The 23,575-nt window shown below is 42.2% G+C and overlaps 2 protein-coding genes across 6 annotated transcripts in view; both read right to left on the bottom strand.

Moving 5' to 3' along the window:
• Positions 1–62: 62 nt before the first annotated feature.
• On the bottom strand, positions 63–7,311 carry LOC308123912 (uncharacterized protein). Of its 4 annotated transcripts, none has more exons than XM_080486651.1 (13): positions 7,144–7,311; positions 5,198–5,263; positions 4,497–4,622; positions 4,295–4,408; positions 4,126–4,194; positions 4,019–4,051; positions 3,924–3,944; positions 3,761–3,841; positions 3,644–3,685; positions 2,704–2,808; positions 2,594–2,618; positions 2,427–2,509; positions 63–1,150 (listed from the first exon to the last, which is right to left on the bottom strand). In XM_080486651.1, exons 1-13 carry the CDS (start codon positions 7,208–7,210, stop codon positions 1,137–1,139), a joined length of 846 nt encoding a protein of 281 aa, XP_080342777.1. In that variant the 5' UTR covers positions 7,211–7,311; the 3' UTR covers positions 63–1,136. The 4 variants fall into 4 exon arrangements, with proteins under 4 accessions (XP_080342777.1, XP_080342776.1, XP_080342778.1 ...); XM_080486650.1 differs by having other exon boundaries at positions 4,497–4,625; positions 7,144–7,310; XM_080486652.1 differs by lacking the exon at positions 3,924–3,944 and having other exon boundaries at positions 4,497–4,625.
• Positions 7,312–9,887: 2,576 nt separating this feature from the next.
• Positions 9,888–23,575, bottom strand: part of LOC308123808 (protein phosphatase 3 catalytic subunit alpha) — a 71,727-nt gene continuing 58,039 nt past the window's right edge. The window contains exons 9-14 of one of the 2 annotated variants that reach the window (XM_080486499.1): positions 23,079–23,204; positions 22,103–22,174; positions 18,943–19,027; positions 18,646–18,743; positions 15,950–15,979; positions 9,894–11,733 (exon numbers count right to left, since the gene is read on the bottom strand). In XM_080486499.1, coding sequence (XP_080342625.1) covers positions 11,528–11,733; positions 15,950–15,979; positions 18,646–18,743; positions 18,943–19,027; positions 22,103–22,174; positions 23,079–23,204 — 617 coding nt within the window. In that variant the 3' untranslated portion in view covers positions 9,894–11,527. Of the gene's footprint in view, positions 11,734–15,949; positions 15,980–18,645; positions 18,744–18,942; positions 19,028–22,102; positions 22,175–23,078; positions 23,205–23,575 lie in introns of both variants that reach the window. The other variant, XM_080486498.1, reaches the window with a different exon arrangement.

Raw genomic sequence — 23,575 nt, 5'->3', positions numbered from 1 at the left:
TGACCATGAGTTCTGATTTGATAAAAAGAAGCACAACAAAGCAGTTGTTGGTTTTTTTTTTTGTGATTTATTGAGGGAACTGAGGTTGACCGACACAAAAATTCCAGCCACAACACATAAAGCAGCTCCAGTGATTTTAAATACAGCAATCCTTGTCCTTTTATTCTCTGTGCCTCCATTTGAATGTTACATCATAATCACACCTGCCGATATTCCAAAGTGGCACTAAATAGTAAAAAAAAACAGCAAGGTGGAGTGCAGGTCTTTGACAAAAGTGATAACAGTGATGGATTTCTCCAAATATGGGTTGATTCTGAGGCCCAGCGCATAGAAACCTGTCTTAGCATGGAGACAGAAGACATTTATTGTCCTATATACACAAACCAAGAGGCTCACCCCCTCTTAAAGACACAGCAACAGTTTATTGATGAATTTTCTCCAAAATAGAAAAAAAGAAATGTTGTCAGTTTAAGTTTCTACATCCGTTGAATGAAACATGTTTGAGCATCTTAAACGGGAAAATGCAGATATAAGCAGCTTCTTCGGGATCATTTTGTAGGAGTCTCTATGTATAACTATTGCTCTGCACTTATTTGATCATTTTAATGTGTCTTATGATAAATTCAGCTCTTAAAATGAAAATATAAATAGATTAATACTCAACTTATTTACTTCAATCAGGTTTTTAATCGAAATTAAAAAGATAAATCCCTGAATTGCTTTATTAAAGTCAGAATTCTAACTTGGAAAAATGTCAAAATCCAGTTTAATCTTACAATTCAACAATTTCATACAACTCTTGCCATCAGGAATCCTCATAAAGCCAGTTTGCGTCCATTATGTGCCGGTATTGAGAGTTTTTGGTTAAATTACATATTTCAGGTTCAGAAACGTTAAAATCCACAGTTTGTTCGAGAACCCGTCATCTTTGTGAAGACTGGGTTGAACTGCTGTCTGGATGGGAAAATGCAACGAAACAACTTTTCAACATTATCTCGTTAAAAACAAACAAACAAACAAAAATGACACCAAATTAAAAAATACTCAATGTCGCATTCAGTTGTTTCAAAGCATCAGCGCGGGGGCCACAGACGTCACTCGTCCATTTCTTCACACTCCTGTTTCTTTAGTTTTTTTTATCTTGCGGCAGCTGAAATACAAATAAACAACAGAGTTTAACGTTACAATTTAGGACTCGAAGAGGGCATTTTTAGAGAAATTCTTCGGTCAACATTTAATGCACCACTGCTTCAACTTCTGAAGCTCCCACACTATGAAATTAAAAGTCACGACACACACTTCACCCCATACAAAGTAGAGAATTACAGTTAAATGTTCACATTCAAACGCTGTCGCTCATCCCATGAAGACGAATCGGCGGATTCTAATCGGAGGTTTTTCCACTTAGTTTAATAATTTAAATTATCTTATCGACATTATTTTTTTTTTACCAAACATTCAATTGTAAAAGTAAAATGATCTGGATTTATTCACCGAAAGCAGCAACAGGGTTTTTAAATGTTGTTAGTGGTGTGCCACAAGGTGTAGTCTTGGGACACTGTTTTTTTTTTTTTTTTTTTTTTTTTTTTTAACAATTTATCCAAACACTGGAGGATATCGCACAAATGTTTCAGTTAATGTTTTATTTACTAATGACACTATTCTTTGTTTTTTGTAAAAAATTTGGATTAAAGTCCAACAGGAGCTCAAACTGGTCCACCGGCCGATATGCTCTTGTTTTTGTTCTTAAAAAAAAATCTTTCTCTAATTTCAAACATCATCTGTCGCCTTATGAAAGCGTGAGACCGGCTGACGATTTGTTTTGCCGCGCGTCCTCTCGGGATAATTAATTACCCGCTGCTGACGTAGACGACGAGCGATACGCCGCCATGTTTCATCCGGACGCTGCGCGGCGTTTCGAAGTCCAGCGTTTCCCAGCCAGATAAGAAATTTCATTGCCGTAATCCCAAAGAAATGTAGCGGCCTGTGACAACGTAAACACGTTTATTTTTCTTTTTGGGGGGGGGGCGGGGGAATTCCTGAAGCATGACTCCGTTTCCTCGGGCCTGGACGCCCGACGCATGCGCAACATGGAGCCGCTCCCTCCACCTCCAAGTGTCTGGGCAGCGCTGACATTTACAGGCCACAATAGCCCCCGTCCAAAATAATCTGTGTTTATGTTAGGAAGTCCCTATCTCTCAGGCCCGGCTGCTTGTAAGAGGGCGGAGGCTCCAAATCACAGGAAACACCTTCAGTTGCCCGGCGAAGAACCCGAAGCCCGTACAGTACAATGAGATATTAAAAGCAGTGTGTGTGTGTGTGTGTGTGTGTGTGTGTGTGTGCGCGCAAAGAGTCCATGACAGCGTGTGCAAACAGAAGGAGCTCGGGAGGAAGTGTCACAGGAAATAGAAGAGAAGGCCGCTCACCATTTTCCTCTCCGCCCGATGACTTGACCCCGAGGAGCATGACGCCGTCCTTGGTGCTTTCTGGCCGGCTCTGGAAAGACGCGCTGTGGAGAGACAACCAGGCAACGGGTGACTCGACTCGCTGGGGAAGATCCTCAGAAAACAAACCTGCCGCGTGACGGACTCACTTCTCGGTCCCGGTGTCGATGGTTTCTGTGGGAGAGAAGAGGAGGGGTGAAGGAGCGGAAGGAGGAGACAGTGTGCGAAGCCTAAGTCGGAGCGGATTCAAACCTCCCACCTGTGTGGTCGTGGACTTTCTTGGATTTGAACTTGAAGACGATGGCGGCGGCGGCTCCCACCAGGAGGATCGGCAGCAGGATCAACCACAGCCTCTTGTCAGAGGCTGGAATCACAATGACATTGAGAAATCTCATTTAAAAAAATTATAATAAATAAAATGAAAGAAATCACTCCAGACCAGAGGTCTGCAACCATTTTTGTGATTTTCCAACAAAATCTAATTTACCTGGCACCGCGAAACACGTTTAACCTTTAAAATGAGGCTGACGCAGCTCATAACGTTCCAAACATTCAGTAGTTGTAAAACACAAACTGTATCTTATGTTGCATTTATGAAATTTAACATTTTATCACATTTTCAGCTGTTTTGGGACCTGATTCTAGGTTTCAGCCTTCTTGTCCAGCATTTTTGAGACGATTTTGACATTTTAGAATAGAATAGAATAGAATAGAAAGACTTTATTAATGCCAGAGGGAAATTTCTCCCCACACAGAAAGAATTTAAAAGTAAATTTTAAATATTAATATGTACAAGGTTTAACGGTGACTAATACAAGCAAAGAAAATATCAAATTTACACTATTTACAGGAAGAAGTTATTGAGACTTTTGGCCACAAGAAGGAAGGATATTTTAGTATTTTGTCTCTTTTCTAAGCGGTTTTGCTTGTTTGTTTTTTCATTTTGAAACTTTTTTTTTTTTACCTTTTACTAATTCTAGTCATTTCAGCATTTTTTGAATGTTATGGTTTTTACATTCGCCTCCATTCAGACTTCAGCTTCAGGCTGGATACAGGCCAATTCAGGGTCACCAGTTCCACCAATATCCATGTTTTTTTTATTTTTTATTTTCTTCTTCTTAATAAAGCAGCAGTTGTCTAAACAGATGAGATCAGTTACAGTCCAAGTGACTTCAGAGGTCTCAGAGGCTTCGCTTTACCTGATTTCTTGGGCGTTTTCTCCTCGCTGTCGGGCTGGGAACCTTAAAGCGACAACACGACCGTTAGTTCCTGAACGACACCAAAATTCATGTTGAACGGACGACATCGTGACTGACCGGCTCCGATCTCTGCAGGCTGCCCCTTCTCGGCTTGTGACGTCCCCGGAGGCGGCGGCGGCGGCTGCGTGAGGTGTGATCCTAAAGCGCAATAAAGTCACGAGTCAAAGCCCAACGTGGAACCGGTGGGGAAAGAAAAAAGGGAGATGTTCTCCCACTGTACCTGAGGCGAGAGTCGCTGCACCTGCGAATGAGAAAGATCAGCCTGTTTTCAAGGTCCTCGTGAGAGTGAGGGACTGTTTGAAATTCTGCACCAACCTGTGTTGTGTATTTCAGTGCTCGCACCGGGTCCTAACAGGGAGGAAAAGGGCTGTAAATAAACCAGACAGCCATGAATAATCAGCATTAGTGGAATCTGACCTCACCTCGACTCTCTGTTGTGTTCGGGACCGCCGTGTTCAAACCTGGACGATGAGCTCGAGGGTCCAGGACGCCTGTTTGAGCCACGCAAAATAAAAGACAGAAAAATGATGAATGAAACGGAGCTCGAGTGGCAAACGTGTTTTTTTTATTTACACGAGGTGAAAGTCTCACTTTTGGTGGGCGTTAGTGTAGCATTTGGAGGATGAGTGGTTCTTCTCGGAGGCTCCGTGGAGGCCCGAGGAGGTGGAGCGGTGACCGATGCCGTGGCCAGAGGAGTCGTATTTTCTACAGCGACGCAAACAAACAAACAAACAAACAGTTTTCCCACAGCAGATGCACCGGCGTCACCAAGCGTAGAGGTTTTTGCACTCACTGGCCACAGTGGGCGTGGCTTTGGTGTCCCGGGCACCAGTGGGAGTCAGGTGAGGTGTGGTCGAAGCTGCAGGAGCTGCTGTGGGCGCCATCGTTTTTGGAGTGGCCGCCAGTGTCGTCTGCGTTGCTGCTGGAGAGGAAAAGATGTAAAATTTGAAGCATTTTACAACGTCTTCAGTGTTTACACTCATATTTATCTACTCTGACTCCAACTTTCCAGCGTGTGGATTCATCTTTTTGCAGTATTTTCGAAGTATTTTTGCAGTATTGTCTCAAGTTGGGCTTTTAGTCTGTAAAATCGGGTGAGTTGGAAGACGTGGAGACGAAAATAATAAGTTCATCTTTTAATCTCTAGTGAAACTTTATCAGCTTAAATAAATAACAATAGTGGAGATTCACTGAGCAAAGTTTGTAATTATCATGAACGTTCCAGGATTCTAGATCATTTCTAAATTTCTAAAGAATCCACCACTGTTTACCACTGAGTGATCCAAGGTGACGTCAGGTTACCCTGCAAAGACTCATCATCCCTCCGTTGATAATTTTGTTTCTTTGTTTAATGTTGTAAAGTATGTCGCGGGTAAATAAAAGAACAATTTGAAAAGTGCATTATTGTTGGAAATTCTGCTTCCACCGCCATGAAAGGAAATCAATAAATCACTTTGGTTCTTATAGAAACCAAACGGTTGACTGCTCACTCACCTGCTGTCTTCACAGTTGCTGCCGTTGTTTGTGGAGGCACCGTTTGACCTCTAGTGACAGAATCATCTGGAAACGTGAAGTACAAACATGAACGCCGAAGAGATTCTTTAATGTCGGGTCCGTTTATACAGTCTATTTTAGTTGTTTTGAGGGGGGGGGGATTATTCCTGTTTGGCCAGCGTCTGGGACAAAAGGCCCAGCGACAAAAAAAAAAAGTCAAGATTTGTGGAGGTCGTGGCGTGTGAGGCTGGATTTCCTCTGCTCGGAGTGTGAAGCTGCATCCTGTCCCACACAAACAATTGTTGTTGCCCCCAGACCCTTCGCCAGGCTTCCTGTCTTCACCGACTTCATACAACATGTTTCACACCAGACGCTTTCTGCTCCGTCTGGGTTTACGAGTCTCTCCAGGAAGTCGGAGGAGCTCCTCTGGCCTCGGCCCACTTTATCAGTCTACGCTCTTGACATGACAACGTGTAACACACTTAACATTTAAAATCAACTAGATAGATGAATTTGTTGCCCTAAAAGGTTAAAAAAATGAAAAACTGAATCCCACTCGAATCACGCAAATGTGAAACAAGCTCAGCTTTGCATTACCAGTTTGCACCACTAGATGGTGGAGTGGGTCACTCTACAGTTTGGATGAGACTGAGTTTAATGAGCAAGTATTTTGAATAGGTAAATCTTTATTATATTTCTTTTACTTTTTAAAGTAATTTAAGTGAAACTTCAAGTGCAAAAAAAGCCTTTTTAGTTTCTTCTGCTCCGATTTCATGATGATCCAACAAACATTTTGAGTTTCTTGAAAATCAGCTGTTCTGCACAAACAAACTCTGCATGTCTTCATGTTTTGAAGAGTTAAGTACTGACAAATATCATTTATTGAACTTTATAAGTCATGGCAACAAGCACAAAGGAAGTAAAGCAAGCAAGCTTGTCCTGGCATCTTCACTTTGACAAACATAAAGGTTCCAATTTTGATTTTTTTTTTTTAACCTTAACCATGTTGTTGAATCAGAATAAAGCTGCAACGTGACTTTTTCTCACTATTTTGTACTCAAGACTTGAAACTACACACACCAGCTGAGGCTGAAGCCCGAAATCTTCAAACTCGTAAACAAACAGCCGAGAGTTCAGCTACAGAAAAGTCATTACTGCCCCCTATTGCACAAATACAAAATACTTAATACTGTATCTTTATTTTCAACTAATTTCCACCCAACTGGAGGTCTGTTTGTGTTGTTGACTTTTTATGTGTTCTGGAAAGGGCCCGTTGGGTGTTTCCATGTTTACAGCCAAACGCCAGAGGGACATTTGTTAGCCACTGGGATGTTTGGGTCTCGGGACAATAATCTGTTGTCCCTGTGAGGGAGGGGGCAGTTTGGTTCCCACCGCCTATCTGCTGCTGGATCACCTATCTGGTCGGTACAGGTCACTGAAAAGTTGTTTCCACTCTGCGCGAGGAAAAACAAACAAATCGAGACCAAACCTGATTTTAAAATTAGTTTTTAATTCCCCTTTAAACAACAAACATTTGCTTCTCTTGCACATAAATCAGAATCTTATTGAATCGATGGTGATTAAATAGGGATTACTAATTAAATTAGACACAATGAAGTGGTTTTCCTGGTGCACGAAGCTGAAGATAGACACACACATACAGCTTATCTCAGCCCGGATGAACGGAAGCACTCGTCTCTGAGGTAACGTCTTTTGAAGCGCACTGATCGCAATCTTTTACACAAACCCAAGAAAAAGTAAAACTACATGGATGGGGGAAAAATAAACATGATCAATTGTGACAAACGTACACCGAGACGTTTCACAGTGGATGTATCCAGCTCACACCAGTGGTTTCAGACACTGGCTCAGTTTTTAACTGTAAAGACAATTTGAATGAATGGATGATTTGACCAGCCTGACTGACCCCCCCCGGCTCTTCTTACCTGAGGCGAGGACGTGAAGAGGTGCGAGCAGGAGCAGGAGCAGGACGAGCACCCGGGAGGCTTTCATGGTGATGGTGCGGCCGTGGACTCTTCTGGCTTCTCGTAGGAAAAAAGGTGTCCGAGCTTTGGGCAGCTCCGGCCGCTCGTGCTTATTTTGGCACTTCCTTTAGATAAAGGATGAAGGGGGGGGGGGGGGGGGGGATACACCAGCTTCCCATTCCTGACGTAAAGTGGGTGGACGTGGAGACTAACACCAGGCAGCCACTTTGTCCAAATCCGAGCACTTTAACTCCCTATGCTGATTTATTATACTGACGGAGGCTTCACTCATGATCAATTAGATTCTTTAAACTCTTTAAAAAAATAAAACTTTTTTTATTTTAAATGTTTTATTCAAGAACAGGACGTGGGTGATTACACAACATCAACAAGTACATTAAGATAAGTGATGGTTGTTGTTCCAGGAGCCTCACCCAGTGAGAAACGTTTCAAGAAGTTAGAAGAAGATACCATCACTGAACAGCAGCTTGTTTTTTTTTTTTGCTAAACAGTGACTGGAACTGGATGACAAAGACCTGACAGCCCGAGGGAGCCGCTCCAAATACCAGCCGTGACGTCTCACCACTGTTTTTGTTTTCCTAACAATGGCTTAACAAAGTGTGTAGATAAACCCGTTAGCAGCAGGCTCACGCGCTCTTCTGCTGGCGCCCGAGAGAAACATCTTATTCTTTCAAGAAATTGATCGTGACTATAAGTGAACGTGACACTTTTCAGCGCAGATCGTTGGAACACGTTTGTGGCTCGTTTCACTTTTTAACGTCATCGCACCCGAGAAGGTACGAAAACCCGCGCTCCTGTTTTGTTGACCCTCCCAAAAAAACAGGATGTCAGAGTTTACTTCCTCTCATTGGAGCATTGTGTTCGATTCCAGCCGGGCCAGAAAGACACTTTAGAGACCAAGGACAAGAAGCTCATGCATGAAAGCAAAAACTAAACAAAAACTTCAGATCAGATGATGAAGCAGCAAAAAAAGAAAAAGAAAAGCCCGTTTTGAAATTGATGGCATTGACACTTTAGGACGAAAAAAACTTTTTATAACACTAAAAAAGCATTTGAGAAAGTGATTTTTGATATTTTGTTTTACCTCAGTGAGCTGCTCTATTAAGTGTGATTTAGTACCGTCTTAAAAGAACACAAGATTTTTCTTAAAAAGAACAATTTACTCCAAAAATCTTTCCAGTACGGGTGTCCAACATGCGGCCTGTGGGCCAAAACTGGCCTTCAATAAGAGGCTCTCCAGCCTGCTGGATGATATTGTCAATAGCAGTAATTATTGTCCCTTGTTTGTCCACTGGGAGGCGCACTGTGTCTTTAAGAACAGGTCATAACAATTTGTACTGAAGTACAACGACTGCTATCTTCTCATAGTTGTAGTCAATTACAAATGAAAATACTCTTGTAATTGGTTAAGCTGTGTAACAGCAAAAACAAAAACAAACAAACAAAAAAATTACTCAAAACAAGTTTATTTTAAGGTAAAATTGTGGTAAAATAGTACCACAACAATCTTTTAAATTCAAACAATGACTACTGAAAATCTCAACAGCACGCTCAATATCAGGCATTGGATTCAATTTCCATTTGTTAAATATGAATATATATATAGAACATTTTAAATGAACAATAAAGTAAATCAAAAATAGACTACTGCTGTTTCTTTTGTAAAAAGTTCAGATATAAAGGAGTTCAATTGTAATAACTTACCTACAGGCAAACTTGGATGAACGTTGTACTCAAGGATATAATAATATTCATATAATCATAGTAACGTGAGTGTTTATATCCCTGTTAGTATCAGCATGGGTGTGGCCGATGGAAGATAAAAGAATTTGAAGGGAAACTATATCATTGTGTTTTTCTCATTGTTAAATATAGTGAGTTTAAAGAGGATGAAGAGTAATCCTGCATGTCCCTGATGAATGCTCGGTTTTCCCTCCTGTTTAATCAACCAGGTCACTGAAGTTGATAAAGAGGAAACACCTTTGCTTAAGAACCGCCAAGTAGCAATTTCCCATCTTCACTGCCAACATTTCCACTTAGAAGAAAGTGCAGACAAAGAGGCGTAAACATGGGCAAAGAAATCAAACTGTGGAGGGAGACGTATGGAGTCACAGGAGAGGTGGAGATGTATTGAGAAGTGTGGTTGTGTGTCTGTTTTGTGTTTCCTCTCCTGATCTCGGGGCTCTGACTGGAATATTGTGTCTTTGTTGTTTCTATTGTTTGGCTCTTTGGGTTCCTTAGAGTTCTGAATTATGGAGTGTTTGTTTCCTGTGATCTGGCTCAAATCATGGCCGGTGTGTTTTGGGTTTGTTCGGATCCACACACACACACACACACACACACACACACACACACACACACACACACACACACACACACACACACACACACACACACACACACACACACACACACACACACACACACACGGATAATGGCTTTAATTTCAAAGTCGTTTGCCTGTGGTCTCCGCAATGTTCACAGTCCCCACGATGGGACCCTGGACACGCACTCATGTCCCCAAAAGGACAGGGAAACAAATGCGCGTGCGTACACACACACACACACACACACACACACACACACACACACACACACACACACACACACACACACACACACACACACACACACACACACACACACACACACACACACACACACACACACACGAGACGCAGTTTAGTTTCAAGTTGAAATTCATGCACATTTTTATTGAACAGTTATATAAAATACTTTTCATAGTTGCAAGTGCATGCCTCATCTGCCAACAGTTTTGAAGTTAAATTACAAAAGCAAGGCTTCATGTCGTGTAGTGAATTACTTGGGCACTTAAGCAGTTCTTAAAAAAGATCTAAGTATATTTTTTTTCTGGTTTCATCTTAAAGTATTGAGCAGTATCAAACCTGTAACTGATATACAAAGCAGAGTTCCAAATAATAAGTCATAATATTAATCAAATTACACGTTCTGTGGCACATTTTACAAAACAAAACCGCTTCACCGGGTAATATGACACAAACAGCTAATCATGCATTTTGGAGATCCACATGTTACCACACACCTCACAAGAATTGTCAAACATGCTTAGTTGGACTGTGTGCACTTACAAGCGCAGGTTAAAAATATGATTTCTCATCCATCTTAGATCAATAAATGCTTCAATTACAAAAGAAGTTGAAGGCATAGAGCATCATGGTGGTAAATTGAAAGTATGCAGGTATACATTTCCAGTATATGTTCACTAAAGCGCAATATATTTCAAAACAGGCCTCCACAGCCACGGTATTCAGATTTTCTATTTCCTTTCTTTGATTTTTATAAAACATGCATAGGCAGACACTTTAAGTTTATGGTATTTCTTTTTTTTTTTTATACACAATATAGGTTCTCTATTTTTACTTTGTTCGCAATACTTAAAAAGAGAAAAAAAAATTAACACTCAATTCCAGCAAGCCACAATAAATCTAAACCCCCCCAACCCTTCCAAAAGAGACAAAAAAATAAACATATTTGCAAATGATAGATAGGTAAGTGTAAATTCCAGTTATGAAACTCAAGAAAATAGGTATTCATTACCGAGTTGTTTAGCCATTATACAGAAAAAAAAATCAGGTCAAAGCACACACCAAAAGAACCTGAGGTAAGCAGAATATGTACAAAACCATAAAACGTTCCATTATTTGGCATTTCGACAACATTGCAACATTCTTTTTAAGACTGCCTAATTAATCAGAGCTATTTTTTATAAGAGTAGCAAAACAAAAAACTTATCAATAAATAGTCCTTATTTAGTTTGTACACCCTTATATGTTAAAAACATGATCTCATGTTCTGTCCTTTTTTTTTTCTCTCTTAGTGCTGTATTTTTGTAAACGTACAATAGTTAGTAAGAAGTTACACGACTTTCCATTTTCGGCGTAGATGAGCAAAGGGTCGTTCCAGAAACAAATAAAAGAAGGAAAATGAGTCGACTTTAAGACCCCCCCGCCCGTCCCCGTCCCCTCCCCCTCCTCTCTGGGTCATGCTGTGGTGTGGAGTGGAGTCGGCCACATTTCAGGCCCGACTCCCCAGAATCGTGGCAATAACTTAGCAGATTTGACTATAAACGAATATTTTGAAGACATACCCAACCACGAGCGACTGCAACGTCCCCCCCCCCCCCCCCCCCCCCTCACGCCTCTTCTAACCGCCCCCCCTCCCCGTCCTTTCCACTCCTTTACCCTCTAGGAGATGACGCCACTGTAGGAGCAGGGGTGGGGGGAGGGGGGGGGGGGGGGGGGGGGGGGGGGGGGGGGGGCTCGACATCGATCCCGCCGGGTCCTCACTGGATGTTGCTGGTGCCCCCGCTGGTGCTCCCCTTGGCATCCGTGCCGTTGGTCTCCGAGGACAGCGCCTTGTTGAGCGAGTTGAGGCTCGCGTCGGAGGGCAGGGCGTCCCGCCGCGGCGGCATCCGCTCGTTGATGCGGTCCAGGCCCTTGGCCTCCTCGAAACTCGTGATCTTGTGCTGAGGCGAGAAGCCTTTAATGGCTGTTTGACATGCAGAAAGAGAAGAAGGGGAGGGGCAGAGAGAGGACGCTTTAGGTTGATTTATAAAAAGAAGACAGTAGGCTCACACTTGCTCACATTCGGCCGCACGACACCACATTTGGCTTAACTCTGTTTGATCTCATGGAAAAACTTGAGTGGTGTAACTCTTTTCAAGTAACTACCCAGAGAAGTGAATTTCCCAAAGTGTGAGCATGATGTGACAACAATCTGTTCTAACTCCAACTTTTACAACTGGACAGCAGCATATGTTGAACATATGAACAGCTGCTATAATACAATTTAAGAGGAATGACACCACATTAACACCTTTTTTTTTTTTTTTCCCCCCCAACATATGGTGGCCGGACAGACACAAGGATTCGGTGATCCTTCTAAATCTAAATATAGAGAGCACTGCTGGCGTCAGGGTCCACAGGTTTTCACTGTGCCGTCGATCAAACCGGGCTTTAAAAGTTCTCACGATACGATGCGTGCTAATGCTGCGTCGCAACATCTCAGCGTCACATGTCCTGTTAAATTTTGAATACAATACGTCGACACAGGCACATCGGAGAACAACCCGAGGACCCCGGACACCCAGATGGGCCCGTCACATCACAGCTTAGAACGACGAAAAAAAAGAAAAAAAGAAAAAAGAGGGGAAGAAGGGGAATGATCCAAAAGACAAGAAATAATAACAAAAATAAGAAGAAGGGGAGTTAAAGAAATACAGAAAACACTGGAGTGGAGCCCACTGAGACATTCACTTCCACAAAATAGAACCACGTTGAGACTGAGCTCACGTACAAAGACACTACAGAGGTACTTGGGGTGCTAACCACTTGTTTAGTCTGCTTGGAGCATGCAGCAATTAGAGGGCGATTGCTAGAAACGATGAGAGGTGGGGGTCACAACAGGATTAAACACGAAGCAAATCGATTTAAACTAAACTGAATATTGGGAGTAAAATATAAAATGTGATATCAAATCATTTTGTGTTGGCACAGTAAGTATGCACAAATATCACAATCAATAATGTGCATTTGCTGACATTGAAAGATGAATTAATATAGATGAGAAAGGAGGGTTTCAAAGTGAACAATGTCATTTTGTTTCTATTAAACTAATTTCACAGTATCAGTCAATATTGGTTGAGAAAGAAAAAAGTAGTTCTGGATGATATGATCTTGAAATATTAATTATTGGTCAACTTTGGTTCGATTAAACTGAAATACAAAATATCTAAAATTAGAATATAATAGATCTAATAATCCCAGAGGGAAATTCTTCGCAGCGTTGTTTCACACAAAATAAATATAATATCCATATAGATAAATATAGGATGAATGGAGTATAAGCAAATTATTATTCAACCATTTCCATAAAATTTTTACGGCCTCAGTAAATATTTTTATTATTTTTCATTGTTTTATATTTCTTTTAAATAAAGTATTGGTAAGTTATTGGTCGATTTTGTAAAAAAAAGAAAAAGAAAAAAAAAAGCAACTTTAAACTGAATTCATGACAAAATATGAGAAGATGTACTCAACTATTTTAATGATTCTGTTTTAATCAATCTTCATTTCAATTGGCTTCATTAGCAGTATCGGCCAACATTGGCTTTGAAAGTAATAGTTTAAGTTTATGTTGGACTTGAAGACAAAACACGAGTTTGTCTACATTTACGAACAGATGCTCATATATTTTAACTCAGTAGTAATGAGATATTGACTATTTCATTCTAGGCAATATAACAAAATTAAAGCAACAAATTATCTGTATCAGCTAGTAATTTTAAGAAGTTCTAATTAAAATATATATATTTCATACTGGGCAATACATTTTTTCTTGTTTATAAAGTTTGGACATACAGTATATACCAAATCTGTATCTAAGGATACATTTATCATAACTTATTACTACAATTTAAAATGATAAATATTTCTTCATTCTTAATAATATAAAAAAGGGTATAAAATACAATGATGATATTATTCTATGCCTGCCATCGAGCATCGTGAAGTATTTGCTCGTATCCAGAAGTGAGGTAAATAATCAATGCAATATTCAGCTTGATTTGAACTTCCGGACCGTTGTTACTTCCACCTCTCATGCGAACCGAGGGTCTGGATGGAAATAAACACCGTGATTGCAAAGATGACCCTTTAAAAGAATGAAGGGGGGGGAGGGCGGGGGCGTTATTTCACGGGGGCAAATTGGGGAGTTGTGTGGCGAGGGGGGGGGCGTGATGGTCTAGCGTAGTTGTGTTGCTGCATAGCACAGGTCAGACACAGGTTATTAGCAGCTCACAGGAAAGAAACACGACACAGCAGGGCCACAGAGGATCCACATGGAGAGAGAAGCAGAGAAGTGTCTCGACACTACAATGGACTGTCCTCTGTGGGGCTAAAGAGGAAGTACTGCACAGTTTCAACGTAAATAGCAGCTGGCAGACTACTATTTAACTCGCAGTTGAGGTTGTTCTTGCGCCAAAGGCGATGCAAGTAAATGCAAATAGTTTTTTGGTTGTTGTTGTTTTGTTTTATTTAAAAAGGTGGGGGGGCATCCAATTTTGGATTTCAAACCAATTCATATTCAAGTCTGCAGCGAACTGGTGTGTAGTTATGGGAATGCAACAGCAACAACAATGCACAACTGCTTTCAGGTGTTTCAAAGGGGAAAAACCATGAGAAGCTTTCATAGCAAGACTTCATTCGATTGTGTGAGGGCACAGCAGGGCGGCCAACAGCTTCTCCAGTGCAATTATATCCATGTCACCTGGATGTATTGAGATCGTCAGAGAATGTAGAATGAGTGAGTGCTTCCCTGTCGTTTTTCTCGAATATTACTGTGTATGTCAGGAAGTGGTAACTCCGGTCTGATTGAACGGTCTTACAGGAGACATCTTTTATACAACTTTAGATTAATATGATTTTTTTTTTTTTTTTTACAAATCTTTTCATCAGTAACCAGAAACTTTAACTCGGGCAAGAATTCAAGAGGTATTGTACTATAATAAAAACAATATCTGTTAAAAACTCTGAAAGAATTTCATTTAATCAAGTACTGGAGCTGCATTATAGTAGTTAAACATGCAAGTGGTCATTTTTATTAAGTATTGTGATATGATGTACGATAAGAGTATAAAGTTTCATTTTTTTTCAATTTGTTATGTGTACTAAATAACTATATAACCTGTAACAAGATGCAAGTGCTCTACTTTAGATGTTTTTTCTTCTTTTGTTTGTTCTTTTGATCAAAAGTGTGTCTGCAGTTCCCACCGGGAACACTTCAGAAGTGGAGCAGTTCGTGTCTTTGTTGTTTCTTTTTATTAATTTTTCATACTTATTTGTGCTTTTGACTTCTAGTCTGTTGCCACCGGGTTCAACGTAATGAAATGCATCACAATCAACACAATCTACTGCAGTCGAAATCCGCCTGAACTTGACTGACATGCAGAACATTTATTGCAGATCACTCAATCTTCTGCAATTTGTATATTGCATGTATTGATATTGTGCAGCCCTACAGTTTAGTTATCATGAGGTAAAGTGATGTACTGCTGTAGACACAGCTACATACATTTGATAAAAGAACTGATGTGACTGTCGTGGGCTTTTTTTTTTTATAAAATGTGAAAGCAGGCTTTGAGGGACTTTAAGGACACAGTATTGTAATGGAGCCTGTGGTGTCTGCAGCTCCCAGATGACCTGATGCTACCCATGTTTTTTCTTTAACACCTCCTACATTGTGTGAGTGTGAATGTGCGAGTTTCATTAGTCTCTCTGGTACGAAACGTGCCATTTTTGTGTCAGTGATGTCCCGCTAAAGGAAGCCGCCAGTGGATGAACCGTGCGTGCAAATTTTGCATCGACTTGGAAAGTAACATCCGTGGATTTAATGCTCATTTATGCCGATGACGGGTGCTGAGACCTGTGAAACAACACGAGCAGCCTTTGCTTTGCACTCACTCAGAATCACAGCGCGACCTCTGTGATTATGAAATCTGTGCTATGAAACGCGTTCCCCTTTAAAACGTGTGACCACAGGATTTCTCCTAACTTACTTACTTCTTTCTTAATAACTATGCCACATTTTGTTAGCCCAAACACCCAACACACTCTATTCAAGCACCAGCGAGATGGATGAAAACCCAGCGGAGCCCCCTGTCTATTGCCATGAGAAGCAACAGAAGAGGGCGGCCAGACCCATTTACCTTCGTCAGCCTCAATAGCCTCAATAGTAGCTGAAGAGAAGAAGAGGGGGGTTGCAAAATGAATGAGAGAAGTGAGCAGAGGAGTTCAGTTTGTCCCAGGAACAAGTCAGTGAGCAGCAAAAGACAGCCAAGGCCGACAACAAAGGTTAAACGTCATCCCCACATTTTCATGACAAGAAGGACACGTGGATGTTAGCAAGGAGGGGGAGGGGGGGAGGGGCGGCATGAGCCTTTGCTTTATGATGAGTTTCCAGGTCTGTAGAGGGAAGATGAAACATCTTTCTTGCGTCTTTCGAGGTACTTTGACAGAGTCTGACGAGGACGCGGACGTTTAAAAAGGAACCCACATTAACATCAAATACAACACAACGAAGGCCGGAGATACATTTGATTGTTTCTGCGACACCAATAAGAGCATAAATGGAGTGGGGGAGGGGAGAGCTGGAAACAGCGGAGATGGACAACAGGGGGACGAGTGCCGTGTGACTTTGTGGCTTTTAACTGTTTAACAGGCCAAAGTAGCAGAGACACATGGAGCACTGTTACCGCTGTGTGGTGTGCAGCAGCAGGAAGCAGCGTCTGCAGCGGCATCTTTTGATAGGGGATATCAAAAGTGCGGCCGACTTGAGTGAAGTGCGAGGGGGAGGGGAAAAACCTTTGGTGTTTCAGCCACTTACCGACGAATCATCCTCAAAGATCATAAAATCGACACACAGTACAAGTGTAGAGGGGGGTAAAAAAAAAAAATAAATCAGCTCAACACAAAGACACGGATGGAGGCGAAGGAGATGGCAGCTACAGTGTGGTGACGTTTACGGGACACACCGCCAATGGAAATGAGCAGGAACTACAGAGAGAGGCACGGGGACTTTGAGCGTTATGGCTGATGGAGGCAACATTACAGTAGAAGCACACTGGCGTGTGTCTACACGATGGGAGCAATGTGATTCTACTAATGTTGCAACAGGAATCTCTGAACGTCACTCTACCTTCACTGGGGTTCTCTTTAGTGTCAGCTGCCTCCACATAGCTCGCAAACAAATACTCTCCGTACTCCTCAAAATGCTCATCCCTCACATCACTGTGGTCATGCGGGGCATCTGAACACACTTCAGGAGGTCCAGTAAGGTTCAGGGAGTTTTGTCATTTTAAATCCCCTATTTAACTTATATATATATATATATATATATATAGATATATACAATCCTGCCTAACTGAAATGTGATTCAGTAACTTCTAACATTGAATTAAGTGTTTTAAGAGCTTTTGTGACCTTCGCTGATCAATAATCTTTTGACTGGCTGTGTGAGGCTGCATATCATGAACAAATGTTGTCCGACAGTACCGCAGCTATCCAAAGATACTGATCATTTGACTCTTATAATAAACCTAGTTGAGATTTAAAAAGGAACAAAAAAAAAAATACTCCTGACGTTTGATGTTAAAGGTGGAATTTCAGCAATGACATCAGTGAGTTGTTTTTTTTGAAAGAACGAAGTTGCCTGTAATAGATCCATGTTCTTCCTTGATAGTGATGAAGCTGGAGGATCCACACAGACAAACCTCGTATCTAAATAACAATAATTATAATGTGTCATTTACATTTTACTTACACTGGAGTAAAGTTTAAATGGTATTTTTTTTACTTTACATTCCAGATGTCAGTACATGTAACTACCTTCTATGTGTCATATTATAATTTTAAAGACGAGGCAGATCACCTTGTGGCTATTCAGGTCTTACATGCGAAACCTAAGGCGACGTGTGCTGCGGATCGGACGAGCTGATGTGTCGGAGAACCTGTGAGAGGAGAGGGAAGTGGTCCGGATTTCTGCTCGGCTTTGTGAATGACAAGGCAGACAGCAGCGACTGTATCTCCCTCTCACCCACAGCCTGTTTCTGAGTCAATTCCAATTCAGTCTCTGAATCTCACAGACCTGCATCCATCCTGACGAGAGAACCTGCGGACGTTCACAGCCAGCGCTTGAGTCTGGATGCTGAAGTTGCACAAGTTCTGTCAGGTGGCTCAACCAAAATTTTGAAGTGTTTGCAAGAGGAAGAAGAAACCCTCTTTACTTCCTTGCTGCGGCGGCTTGTCAGACTCACTGAGGGAGTGTTTGGAATTCAGCATGAGAGGGTGAACTGAACTCTAAACTTGTCTCACAGGAAAAAAAGGTGAAAGAAAAGTAAAAAAAATATATATATAAAAAATAATAACACTACAGAATACTTGCACAACCGATTATACCTGCAGTTTCTAGGGAGAAAGGAGAAAGAAAAAGATACAGGTGATATTGGAGATTAAAACCAGAGGAATGCAGAAAAAGACAGGGACGGGAAGACATGGTGTTACAGCCTGACATCAAGAGGGGACACATTCCAGAAGACAAAAAGGGACGAGGGAAATCTGCTGCATGTTAATTGACATTGTGTGGCAAGGAGGGACTTTCTAACTTCGTATCTCAGAGTGAATACAAATGAAAGGAGGAATCGCATAGAGCAGCATTGGTCTACAAGTAGAGAAAAGACACTTTATCTGCACTTACAGTCTGACTCTGAGGCAGCGATCTGAGAACAAAAGCTACACAAGCTGAGCTACTCTGTTCAGGCCTGCGCTGTGTAAAGGGCCGGCGTGTGAAGATCCGCCCTGGGGTCCACACCTAGGGGGTCTGGGGGCGCCTTTGTGACGGTCTTACCATTCTGCAGCTTCTCTTTGCCACCGGACAGCACTCCGCTCGGTAGCATGCCTGTCGGGGTCAGTCCCTTCAGCGTCAGCACGCTCTCGCTCTCCTCTCTGTGGCGCCGACACAAGAGTGAGAGTGAGTGATTCCAAACACTTTTACGTCCTGCACACGACAGGTTATCAGGAGAACAGACAAAAAAAACAACCAAACCGACTTGGCTTAAACACGCGGTAATACTTCATTCTTTGACGTGGGGAGTTAAAGCGACACCGGCAGACCGCCCCGTGCAGAGACTTCCTGTTTGCGTACCTGAGCACAGAGAATACCCGGGCCATCTTCCCAATGGCGCGGATCTTGTTTCGGATGACCTCTTTACGGGCAGAAGCTGTAGCACCTGGAAAAGTCAGAAGCCCAAAAAATAAATAAATACAAAAAAAAATCTTCTTTGACTCACATCCTGTCATGAAGCAATCAACCGTCCTCCACATGGTCTAAGTGCCGCGTGTTTGTTTCTCTCGCGTCTCGATGCTGACCGAGTCCCAGCAGAAGATTTAGTAAATCAGCTACGACACGCCGTGTTTTACTTGGGACCATTAGTTTGAGCCAGAAGTGCAGGACACAAACACACTAAAGGTTATTCCGAGTCTGAAGTTTAGGTCATACAAACTGGTTTGAGTCCATAAACACGACACAACATCTGAGTGACCCTCAGCATTCAGTGCATTCATGCTGCCAGGCCGCGTTATTACCGCCTGTGAACGCTCACACCACTGAACATCTTCTGTAAATGACCTGCTGCTCGGCTTTACACATGCAGATATAAAATGTATACACAACGTTGTGTTGGTATAGAACGGTTAAAGACCAAAGAGAATACAATTTCTATCTTTCTAAGCGTCACCATCCGATTTTACATATCTTCATTTCTCACAAATAAAGAACATTAAATAGACTCTTTAAGGATAATGTCTGTCTCTTGGTGAAGTTTTAGGTGCACAGTAAAGATGATTGAGCACGTCTATAAAAGCAGATTCACGAATCGTCATTTGTTTAAAAAAAAAAAAAAGCAACATCTGCCGAATGGTTCAGCACAATTACCTCATGATGGATTGAATTTGTCGTCGATTTTACATCAATAACAGGAAAGAAACAGGACGTAACGTGGAATTTACCATATATGATAAAAGGTTAAACTAGGGGTTTATATCTTTGTGAACTTCCACTGCTAATATCACCTTCACGAATGCTTCTCTACGAGTTACTGCGATATATTCTTCAGTTTTGCCTCTTGGTGCTTTGTAAGGATGCATATGAAGGATGGAAATGATATTTCTGTGATGCTGGGAGAGAGAAAGAAAGAGCTGCCGGTCTCGTATCGTCTTTAAAACTGCTCCTGTCCACCTCAGGCTGCACAAATCACTGGCACTTAAAAAAAAAAAAGCAAATGAACCATCTACATAATAGCGGCTCACTTAATGTGCACCACAACCAATATAAATCAACTCCACTAATGAGAACGACCCACCATAATGCATTTTGTTTTGTGTTTCAGACTATATGAATCTATAACTACCTGACACATGTTCCGGTTTATCAGTGAGATACAGTGTTAGTGCTTAAAACAGCTGTTAGTTTACAGACTTCTGGAAAAGCAGAGCGCAAGCACCGGACCCAGGATTATCTCTAAGCTGCAAAACACCGGCCGGTGCTGGAGTTTGTACCTTTTTTGGGGGGATATATTAGCTGTCCTTCTCATGACACACCCCCAGAAGAGAAGACAAAGAGAAAGGACAGAGAGAGAGATCAGTGGATGGCTGCAGAATGAAGGAGGAGGCGGAAGAAAGGAGGCGCGCGTGGCAAGATAAGACGGAGGCACAACAGCACAAAGAAGTGTAAAAGACAAGCGATGCCTTGAGCACAAAACTCTGGAAAACATAGAAAAGAAAAGAAAATTAGATGACGTCAACCACAGGGAGAGGCAAAAAAATCACAGCAAGATAGAGAGAGATGAAGAAAGATCTGGAAATGTTATGAGGTGGAAAATAATAATACAACCGGAAACCATGAACAAAAATCAAAACACAACAGCGAATAAAGAGCAGAGCGTGAGGGTGACTGTCAGAAATTATGAAGCGGCAGAAAAGTAGAACATGAGTGAGAAAGAGTGAAGGGCACAACAATCCAAATGTCAACACAGTAAAAAAAAACGTGAGTGAAGATGGCAGCGAAAACTGAAAAAGAAAAGAGCTGAGGGGGAGAAATATGAGTGAGAGCAGGGGTTAGGAGTGTGGGGACGGTGAGAGGCTTGATTACAACGCTGGATGGATGAGTGGGTAGGAAAACAACGAGAAATTGGAAAACCACTGAACAACTATAAGAGAAGTAGTTGTAAAGAAATGGTGGGAAAAATTCTAAATCTTTTTTTTTTTTATATAGCGCGAAAAACTAATTTTTATGGCAATTCATCCACGGTCACGTGATCACTCCTCTTATTTTTATGAAACTGAAAATACTCCCACAGTCCAGAAACGTGTGTTACGTTCAACTGGTGACTATAGATTACCTAGAAGTGTGAACGTGAGTGTGTGGGATTATCAACGTGCTCTGGGTGTTATCCGACGTCTCCCGAAGCCCGTCGTGCTTTCGAGGCAGCTCTGGTGACAAAAGCTCTATATAAGTAAAAGTAGAATTTGTTGATGCATTGCAAATAGAGTTTCCTGTCATGAGTGAGGATATCTTCACTTTGTTTTGAAAAGGGGAAGCAGCTTTACATTCAGTCCGACACTTTTAACAATCCTGTCGTCTTTGTTTCAAGCACGTGTCACATTTGAGATTTGGCGCATCAGTAAACACAAAGACAGAAAAGGAGGAGGAAAAGAGGAGGAGGAGGAGGAGGAGGAGGGGGAAGGACTGCTGAGATCGCTTCCTGTTTGGCAGTAAGAGGTGGGGCAGGCAGAGAGAAGCTGGCCATCTCACTGTAGATAAGCTGGAACCCGGGATCAAACAGGCAACTCAAGACTGGCTACAACTATCTGATGTTAAAAAGCACAACTACACGATGACGGACTAAACTATTTCAGCAGTGTGACTAAACATTCCTAACAACTGTATTTGAAGCATTTTTACCAGGTTTCATCCTGGCATATGCTCTGCCGATATCCAGTTATCTCACGGGAGCCTTTCCAAGCTGCTAAAAGCAAAAAAAAAAAAAAAACAAGCACTTCGTGTAACGTGTCAGTCAGTTTTTCTATAGTTTCTCTGCACACGGAAATGTTGCAAAATTTGAAACCAAAAACGAGGGATGATTCCGAAAACTGCGTGCCTAAAAACACCATTTGTGTTAGTTGTGGTTATGAGGCCTGGAACAAATGACTGAACGAGTGAGTCGATCTGCTTTTCTACTTAGGCTATGTCTCCCTCTAGTGGCGCAGGGGCAAACTGCGGCGAAGCCACGGGCGGCGTCGCTCACCGTCGAGCTCCTCGTCGGTCGTCAGCTCATCGTTGGAGCAGATGCTCAACACGTTCACTAACATCTCAGTCACTGCAAAGAGAAAGAAGATAACAACAACGTGCTTTTAAAAACACTGATCTTTACACCTTGTTTCTGTGGATTCATCTGCAGGGTGTCGAGGTGTCAAGCTCTAAAGATCGGTTTCCCCTTGTTTGAGCAGACTTCCATATTAACCGGCAGTGCCAGGAATGCCTCTGTGCACAGGGGTCATGCCTAAATTGAGCTTCTTGGAGAGAGGGTGTGTCGGCCACAGTTCGCTCTGATTAATTGACACAGATGTGACACAGATTTACCCCCGTCCACAAACCCCCCCCCCCCCCCCCCCCCCCCCCCCAAACAGCTGGTTCAACCTTGCGGACCTCTGCTCGTGTTTATCAAATTAGAATCCCCTGACTCCTTGGTGATTCACCGTGTGCAGACATTCAAATGTGGACTTGACAAACAAGGCTACTGAAACTCACTGAAGACGCCGCCGTGGCTCGTCTGCGGGTTGGCTGGAAACGCTGCACCTCGTCATGTGACGGAGACAAAGCTCACGCAGCAAGGTTCCTCCGCCAGCTGCCCGCAGAACTCACTCATGTCCACATATATATACTTGAAGTTACAGTTGTAAACTTTGCTTTTCACTTTAAAAGTGCCATTATCTAGTTGGGCATAACAGACTTAGTAGCCCTGTATGTGAGTACAAATGTGGCTCATAAATTATGCGCAGTAAGTACTGTATTTACGAACCGCAGGGTGATTACGCCGCACTAAGTGTCTGCACAACGTTTCTGAAGGCCATTTGCGAGGCCGTCTCGGGGAAATGGACGCTCATTACGAGCCGATGGTGGAAACAATGTTTGATAGAAATTGCTTTCACTCACTCGTCCCTCCCGTCATGACGGCAGCGTCAGACTGAAAGCAGCCTCCGCTGGGCCGTGCGTGCGCTCACCTTTCTCCCCGACAAACGGCAGGGACCAGGTGAAGACGTCCATGAAGTTGGGCAGCCAGTACGGGTGAGGCGAGCAGTTGAACTGTCGGATGTTCATCACGTTGTTCTCGTACTTCAGCACCGCCGCTGAGGAGGGAGAGAAGACGGGCGATGGGAGGCGGTCGTTAAAAGAGAAATACATTTAAAAAAAAAAAACTAAAACAAAACATTTAAGTGTGTAGCAGTCAATTCTGTTCACGCTCCCGTTCTTGGACACAGAGGAGGAACAGCTGCCACGGAATTCTTTTGTTTGCCAGAAGTGTCCGTCAGCAACTTCAGCGACTTCACAGTGCAGCAGATCACATGACGGATTAAAACCGACGGGCTAAAATGAGGTTCTGATGGTTTGATGTCACATTAAAGTAAACATATGGACATGCTGATGTGCAGATTCTTATCATGGCATGTTTGTGTCTGTATATATAAATAAAATTAAATAAATAAAAAAATCTGGAAGA

This window comes from Lipophrys pholis (genome assembly GCF_963383615.2).
Source record: "Lipophrys pholis genome assembly, chromosome: 18".
Lineage (NCBI taxonomy): Eukaryota > Metazoa > Chordata > Actinopteri > Blenniiformes > Blenniidae > Lipophrys > Lipophrys pholis.
The sequence above is the reverse complement of the archived record's forward strand: the minus strand, read 5'-3'. Positions and strand labels throughout refer to the sequence as shown.